At 37.3% G+C, this 8,163-nt stretch overlaps 1 protein-coding gene across 3 annotated transcripts; it reads left to right on the forward strand.

Moving 5' to 3' along the window:
• The first annotated feature begins 1,075 nt into the window (after window positions 1–1,075).
• Window positions 1,076–3,707, forward strand: LOC114472909 (cysteine-rich protein 1). 3 transcript variants are annotated; one of them, XM_028462254.1, is made up of 4 exons: window positions 1,076–1,508; window positions 3,128–3,222; window positions 3,330–3,393; window positions 3,575–3,707. In XM_028462254.1, the coding sequence occupies exons 1-4, from the start codon at window positions 1,466–1,468 to the stop codon at window positions 3,625–3,627; spliced, it is 255 nt and encodes an 84-aa protein (XP_028318055.1). In that variant the 5' UTR covers window positions 1,076–1,465; the 3' UTR covers window positions 3,628–3,707. The 3 variants fall into 3 exon arrangements, with proteins under 3 accessions (XP_028318055.1, XP_028318207.1, XP_028318126.1); XM_028462406.1 differs by having other exon boundaries at window positions 1,083–1,508; window positions 3,330–3,384; window positions 3,578–3,707; XM_028462325.1 differs by having other exon boundaries at window positions 1,087–1,508; window positions 3,578–3,707.
• Window positions 3,708–8,163: the final 4,456 nt, after the last annotated feature.

The following is an 8,163-nucleotide window of genomic DNA, read 5'->3' on the forward strand; positions in this document are numbered from 1 at the left end:
ACAGTCCTAAGCCTGTTTCAGCCGTGCACAGAGCCAGTGACAGCGACGGAGATCCGAGCACACAAACATGTCCCTGTCCTCTGTGGCGACTTTTCTCCGTACTGTGAAGTTCACCAGAGTTCATCTTCTTTGTCTCTGCTGAGCCGAGCCTTTCCTACTGTCTCCATCCTCATCTCATTCGTCTCTCCTCACCCCAGGCCTGCTTCCATCACCTTCCCCGAGGGAATAACCGCCCTCCGCCCCCACCTACCCAGCCTCTCCCTTCACTCTACTGTAAAGTAGGGTTTTTTTGTGTGTGAGGTATGTGTGAGTCAGTGAACAGTAGGTGAGCATGTGCAACGTGAGTAAGTGACACAGAGAGAGAAAGAGAGAGAGGAAGGAGGGGGCAACAGAAAGTAGGAAAGAAAGGCATAAGTATCTGGTTTCTTTTTTCAATTCAGAGGCTCCACTCCTTCTTTTTAATCTAGAAAAGAGGCTGAAATGAGCAGAAGAGAGCTGGGTAGCTGTGAATTTGAGCTGTTGACAGCTGTTTTTTTGTCTTTTCTCTCCTCGCCCTAGTTTTGTCTCCTTTTACTTTGCCAGAACTGAAAACGCAAAGCTTTTATGTGAAAACATAAACCAGAAAATAACTTTTCAAAGCACTTCTTCAATGATCACATAGGGGAGAAATGAGTATCTGATTATTGTCCAATTCTTGAAATTTTACTCAAAGTTTAAATTTTGACAGCATTCCATGATTTAAACCCAGCTATTATAATACACTTTCACTATTGGTTGATCATGGTAGTTTGTGACATTTTGGTGGCTTCTTACTTCACAAACCCCCACTGTTAGCCCCGCCCCTCCTCTGAAAACTAGCACGAGTAAGTTCGATTGAGAGACTTGTGAATAGAAAGGAATTGTGGGTATTGAGTAGGTAGTTATTAGTTTGTTCTTATGGGTGTTCCGTGGGTGTCTCTTAACTGCTCCAGGATCTCTGCCCAAAGTCAATGCATTTTTTTCTGGTTTCTTTTTTCAATTCAGAGGCTCCACTCCTTGTTTTTAATCTAGAAAAGAGGCTGAAATGAGCAGAAGAGAGCTGGTAACTGTGAATTTGAGCTGTTGACAGCTGTTTTTTTTGTCTTTTCTCTCCTCGCCCTAGTTTTGTCTCCTTTTACTTTGCCAGAGCCTGTTACACAAAGCATTTATATGAACACATGAACCACAAAATAACTATTCAAGGTCTTTTTTTCTATGATCATGTAGAAGGGAAGTGGGTATCGATGCTGCCACTCTGTTTTTGTCTAGCATTTATTTCTCAAATCAAATATTCGACTCTCTTCCTGTGATGCCATTCTCACCACATCCTGGATTCAAGGTTGTCATGTCTGCAGCGTGACGGCTTTCCTGTCGATGGAAGCAGATGAGCTTCTAAAGCAAAGATCTGTCCACACACATTACTCTCTATGATAAATAATATACCATCATGGTCGGCTACTGTCCTATCTGTGGAAAACCAGTCTACTTTGGTGAGTGACCTCTTCAATATTTTACTCCGTACGTCTGACTCACTCTGTCTGTCTCGATTCTCTCTTTACTCTTTCTCACTCTTTTCCTGTAGATTAATCTTTAATATTTTGTTAATGAGAAGGTTAAACATAAATAGTACTATTAATGCTTGTGTTCTTAGAGTTTATTTTACATTTTAAAACACAAAGGCCTAAAGTATTTCAGAAATGCTTGAACGCTTTGTTTGTACATTTAGATTTTAAAGACATAAAATAAAACACCACAGAGAATCTCAAACAGTTATAGGGCGGCGATTGTAAAGTTGTGTATGCTAAAACAAACAGCCGCTTTTTTAGCAACAAATTTAGCCACAAACAACGTTTTAAAAACATATGTACATTTTTTTTATATTACTTTTGACAAGATTTAGAGCAATATTTGTTAAATTTTTGATAATTTTTCTCTTAAAAATATAAAGTCATTGTTAGATCTAAATGTTGAATATAAATTTAAATATACAGTAAATGTTAATTGTAAATGTAAATGTTAAATCTAACTCTAAATGTTACTGAATATTTAGCTTATAGGCAAATTCACCGGAAGCACCAAAATAAAAGCTCATTGATGAACAAGCGCTATCCGCAAGAGATTAAACACTTAAGATTCAGATTTAACATTTAGATTTAGATTTAACATTTAACATTTAGATTTAACATTTAACATTTAGATTTAACATTTAGGTATTAACATTTAAGCATTAACATTTAATCATTAACATTTAAGATTTAGATTTAACATTTAGATTTAATATATAGATTTAAGATTTAGATTTAATATTTAAGATTTAGATTTAAGATTTAGATTTAAGATTTAGATTTAAGATTTAGATTTATATTTAACATTTAGATTTAACATTGACCTTGTATTATTACGAGAAAGAAATGTCACTCATTTCACAAATATTGTTGTAAATCTGATCAAAACTAACTTAAAAAAATTCACGTGTTTTTTTAAACATGATTTGTTACTAAATGTTGCAAAAAGTTGCTGTTCATTTTAGAATGCCCAACCTTACAATCTGCGCCCCATTAACAACTGTATTCTATACTTTCACTTTCTAAGATCTAGTTAAAATAAAACACATTATAAACATATCTGTGCACTAATCCTGGCTACTCTGTGTTTGTAACACAGTTTAATAAACGTGCAAAAACTGCTTCTAGAGGAAAAAATGTCTCTGAGGTCATGAACCAAAAAAGGTTGGGAACCACTGCTTTAACATGAGAGGTAATGTCACGCTTAGATTTGGGACTCCACAGATTTTTTACGTGTTTAAAAAGAGCATAAAAGAGGTTCTAAGTAGCTCTGTTTTTTGTGCTTTTTGCTGACGTTCATATCCAACATAACAACAGGATGTGGGTCTCAGCAAGAAAACCTCCAGCTGCTTTCTGTGTTTCCTCTCAACCTTTTCTTTCTCTTAATATATTTATTTATTTATTGTCCTATTATTCTCTCAAACATCAAGCAGCTTGTAATTATCATTGATGTGATTTGGCTGGAGAGGCCTCAGACGGGAGGAAATTTGGGACATAATCACACTGTTTTCAATGCTTTTTTTTGGGTGGGGGGGGGTATGCAGGTGAGAAAAAGAGGTCCTTAGGGCGAGACTACCACCCGCTGTGTCTCAAGTGTCAGATCTGCAACAGACAACTTACAGCTGGACAACATGCTGAGGTACATGAGGAATGAGAATAAAATGTTATATACAGTGGAAAATAAAAACATCAGGTCCATTCCTCTGCTGTAAAATGGGACTGAGTGAGTTTCTGATTTCCCTTTAGTATGATGAGAAGCCGTATTGCTCCTACTGCTACCTGAGGACGTTTGGCCCGAGGAGTGGATACGGTGCAGCCTTTCACACACACAGACACACACACAGACACACACACACACACACACACACACACACACACACACACACACACACACACACACACACACACACACACACCCCTATGTTCCCTGACAAATACTGTATACACAACCTGCTAAGGTTGTTTGTTGTTAATGATTTCTGTTTTCTCAGCAGGTAACAGAGGACTTCTATCCACTTCAAAGAAAGCAAGTGGATCCAAATAAAAGCTCAAGGACTTTTTTTTATAAGCAACAAAATAAAGGAATCAATTCTCTGTAAAAAAAAAAAAACCAAAAGAATCAGACTTTTTACTTTGCCTCATTTTTTTTGAGTATGGAAAGCCGTTTGAGCTCTACTAGTGCTCAGATTTGAAGCACATGCACAAAATTTTGGTTTGCTCTTCCCCAAGTACAGTGAAGTAATAAGTGTCAGCAGTACAACAAATAAGCCTTATAAGCTAATAAGGGCACAGGGAAAAGCTCATTCAGTCTGGCCATTGGCTTTCGAAAACATTCTAACCAATCAGGGAGCTTGATTTGGTTCCAATCCCTCCAACTTTGCATTTGTTCTCCTATTTCTAGTGCTACTAAAAACAGTCTACTAGTTCTACCAGTAATATTTTGAGTGTACTAGTACACAATAACTTTGTCCTAAAAGTAAAAGTTTTTGACGCAAAAGTGCACAGGTAGACTTTACTAGTAAACAAAATCATCTTGTAGTAGACATTTTCTTTGGTAGTACTAGTAAAGGTTTGAGTTTCAACTAATAATATATGTCATGTCTACTAGTACTATATTAGTAACACAAACTTGTCAAGAGAAGACAATTTTGCTGTATTAGTGATTTCTACTCATGCACTAGTAGTGTGTCAAAAACCTAGTTTACTAGTACTTGAACACTCAAAATCTTACTAGTAGTACTAGTAGATTGTTTTTAGTTTACAACTGGCACAAGTGAAATATTAATATTCCCTAGAAGCACGAGTAGACATAATGGATTATAACCAAATCCAGCTCCCTGATTGGTTTTAATATTTTCAAAAGCCAATAACAAGTCTGAATTTGGTTTCCACGCCCCCCTTGCTTGCATATAAGGCTTACATTTTGTAGCCTATTAGTGATACTTCACTGGCAATAATAATAATAATAAGAAGAAGAAGAAGAAGAAGAAGAAGAAGAGAAGAAGAAGAAGAAGAAGAAGAAGAAGAAGAAGAAGAAGAAGAAGAAGAAGAAAAAGAAGAAGAAAAAGAATAATAAGGCATTGGAGTTTATATAGCTCTTTTTCATAGACACCCAAATCCCTTTACATTAATGTGCATTATTCTTTCACTCCACACACAGTGGTGGCAAGCTACTATTGTAGCCACAGCTGCCCAGGAGCAGACTGACAGAAGCGAGGCTGCCATAGTGAACCCCTCAGTCCCTCTGACTACCACCAACACTCACTCACACACCACATTCATGCTAGGTAATGTGGGTGAAGTGTCTTGCCCAAGGACACAACAATAATGACTTGGAAAGAGGCGGGATTCGAGCCCCCAATCCTTTAGTTATTGGATGATCCACTCTACCACTGGGTAAAGTATACTCATGCACTAATAAACCAAAAATTTTGAGTTTTACTCTATGCTGAGACGGCTTTCCATAATTGAGTTCATGTACACATTGAATGTCGAGGATCTTAATCTGTCTATCCTTCAGTTGATATGAATCAAAAGTGAAATGCTTCCTTGACTACCTAAACTCATGCATCCGTGGTGGCAACCACAGACTTCTTTTTTATTCAAAAACTGACATGCTACAATATTATTAGGGCATTCCTAACACAGAGAGAGACTTTTCCTTGATAAGACGTGTGTACACAAGTGAATATGCTGTTGTGCTATAAGGCTATAGGCTCTATCCTCTGCTCTCGTCAAGCAGCCAGAGGATAGAGAAGAGAAGACGCTGGAATGGATAGGGTTGGTTGATGTTGGCAGCGTAAACCACAGCTTCTGCCAACAGAATCTGCTGGATTGGGTGCTGTGGAACGCACACACACACTGAGGCAGTGCAGTGTGTCTGCAGTGCTGCAGGGGCTTGTCACCCTGTGGTGGGTGAAGTGCATGATTTTGACACACACTCACACACACACACGTGCACACACACAAGGACAGCGACACATGCACACGTGCTGATGTGCGTTTCCTGTTAAGTGTCATGTGTCGCACGCTGACATTTCAGGTGTGTGCCATTGGCTTGAGGCTGGTCATTGAAATGAAGGAGGTGAAAGAATCAGAGAAAGAGACCTACAGCCATAGGCGGAGTTTGAGATTCTGTGTGTAACATATATAATAATAAAAAAAAAGATTAATGACATAATAGATAATGTTGAATACAAAAAATTTGCGTTGATGGGTCATTTAATGTTGTAAATTCATGATAAAATCATGCTGGGTGCAGTGTCACTTCACCATTTACATTGTAAAGAAGAAGAACCAACCTAAAGTCTCAAAGGTTTGGGACCATTTCACTGAAAACTTATAGTAAAACAAATGCATTAAACAATTAACAAATTAATTCATAGATATTTTGCACCGTCACTGTGTTTGATGGCACTTAAAATATTTGAATATATGTTGTTGAAATGACTCGAGGTCATTTCTCCTCTGAGCCAATAGATGGGTAGAATGAGCAGTAGCAGAATGTCAGATCTTAATACATTGTTCAATGTACCAGTTTATACATCATGTCCTATGCCTTAAATGGCTTCTTAGACTTTTACTAAAAATATACTAACTGAGATCTATTGATGGATATACCGTTGAATATGATCAATGACATAGAACTGAGGTTTTTAAGTCACAGAGACTGTATCTGATCATCAAAGATACAAGAACAATATATGAGCATGTTCAAAGAACCAACCTAAAGTCTCAAAAGTTTGGGAGCATTTCACTAAAAACTTATACTAAAAGAAATACATTAAACAATCTATAACAAATTAATTCATATATAGTTTGTACAGTCACTGTGTTTTATGGCACTTTAAATATTTGTATATTATGTACATTATATTAAGAATAGCATTTGTTCAGTTTGCAGTCTTTCAGTTTTTGTGTTTTTGTGGTCATTATGTGTGTTTTTGTTATTTTTTGTGTTCTTGTTGTAATTCTGTGCATTTTTCTGTCATTTTCTGCATTTACGTTATGTCTGTTCATTTTTGGGGTCACTTTCTGTATTCCTGTCATTTTGTGTAATTTTGTAGACAATTGGTGTGTCTTTGGAGCTATTTTGCCATGTATTTTTTTGTGTGGGTGTGTTTTATGAGTCATTTTGTTAATTTTTGGAATTGTTGTGTGTTTTTGTTTGTGCATTTTGCTGTGGATTTGTATGATTTACGAGTTATTTTGTGTATCATGTTGGGCTTTATATTCCTTCCAAAATGCGGGTCACGAGTTGTCTGCTATAGTCTCCCTAGATTTATGTATATATATATATATATATATATATATATATATAAATAGTCTACCCATGCATGTATGCATGTATGCATATATAGGTGTGTACATGTATAACCTGACAGATATGTGTGTGTAGGCTATATGGATATATGTCAAATTCTATACGTAACCTTTTCCCCTTTTATAACACTAATAACTTCATTGTAAATGTTGTTCAACATACAGTAAAACCCTTTTCTTATTTTATTTTATTCTATTTTACTGTTTTGCACAACACAAATGTTGCCACTTTTAATATTTATTATTTTTGTGTACATTGCTCTATGTCACACTTGCATTGGCAATATAAACTTAATTGTTTCTCCTGTCAATAAAGCTGTTTTGAATTGAATTGACAGAGAAACGAACAGATGAGAGTTAAAGAACAAGAGAGAAATGGTGGGATTATGAAATTACATCGGAAAGAGAAGCTTGTGTTCTTTTGTCTTTCAACCTGTCCATCTTCCTCTGATCTCATCCAAGCCATCCCTCATTTATACCCCAGCCCACCTTCCATCCTTCCTCCTCCCTCTGCCCCTTCTTTCTCCTTCACCCCCATAACCCCGTACCTTGATAGATCACATGACTGCTGTGATACCAGCTGGCTGCATGCTCATTTGCATGTGTATTAGCTGCACTCCCTTATTAGAGACAGTGGTGGAGGCTGTAATTGGAGAAGGACTGGGTTTGATGGAGAGATGCTGAGGGGTGAGGGACTAGTGGGCATGGTAATATGAAGACAACTGAGTGATGAAGAAGGTCTCCCTCAGAGGAAAGAGTCATTGGGAGAAGACGAGAAACAGAATGTGATTATTATTGTCATTCTAACCCAGGGGTGCCAAACTCATTTTAGTTCAGGGGCCAAATATGGACCAGGTTGAGCTTAAAGGAGCACATAGCAGGTTGTGTGAAACAATAAACATTCATTTCAAGTCTTTTAATGCTAATGGGTGATGAAGCGTTCAAAACTAAAAACAATGAGCCCAGACACATTTAACAGACTGTGTGATACATTTTGTTCTACAATTCCAATCCCGAATTTCCCACGTTGTTCTGCAGACGTGATGTCAAATGATGCTGGTACGCGTTCTTGATTGGCTTGGAGAGGCGTCCCACTCTGCAGGAAATAAAGAAGTAGAAGAAGAAGACGGTTTGGAGGCTGAAAGAAGACAAGCACAGTGGGACAAACTACTGTTTGGTTCCACGGATAAATGCGGAAAGTTCTAGCAGTAAACGGTCACGTGAAGGGTGAGTAAATAAACCACAGGTTCTAAATATC

Source organism: Gouania willdenowi, chromosome 1 (assembly GCF_900634775.1).
Source record: "Gouania willdenowi chromosome 1, fGouWil2.1, whole genome shotgun sequence".
Taxonomy (NCBI): domain Eukaryota; kingdom Metazoa; phylum Chordata; class Actinopteri; order Blenniiformes; family Gobiesocidae; genus Gouania; species Gouania willdenowi.

What these genes read in the sequence shown, in the direction of transcription:
- LOC114472909 (XM_028462254.1), top strand. Translation starts at nt 1,466, where the DNA reads ATGGTCGGCTACTGTCCTATCTGTGGAAAACCAGTCTACTTTG. An exon ending in TGGAAAACCAGTCTACTTTG is followed by an intron (nt 1,509 to 3,127) that starts GTGAGTGACCTC and finishes GGGGGTATGCAG; the next exon opens with GTGAGAAAAAGAGGTCCTTA. An exon ending in TGGCCCGAGGAGTGGATACG is followed by an intron (nt 3,394 to 3,574) that starts GTGCAGCCTTTC and finishes CTGTTTTCTCAG; the next exon opens with CAGGTAACAGAGGACTTCTA.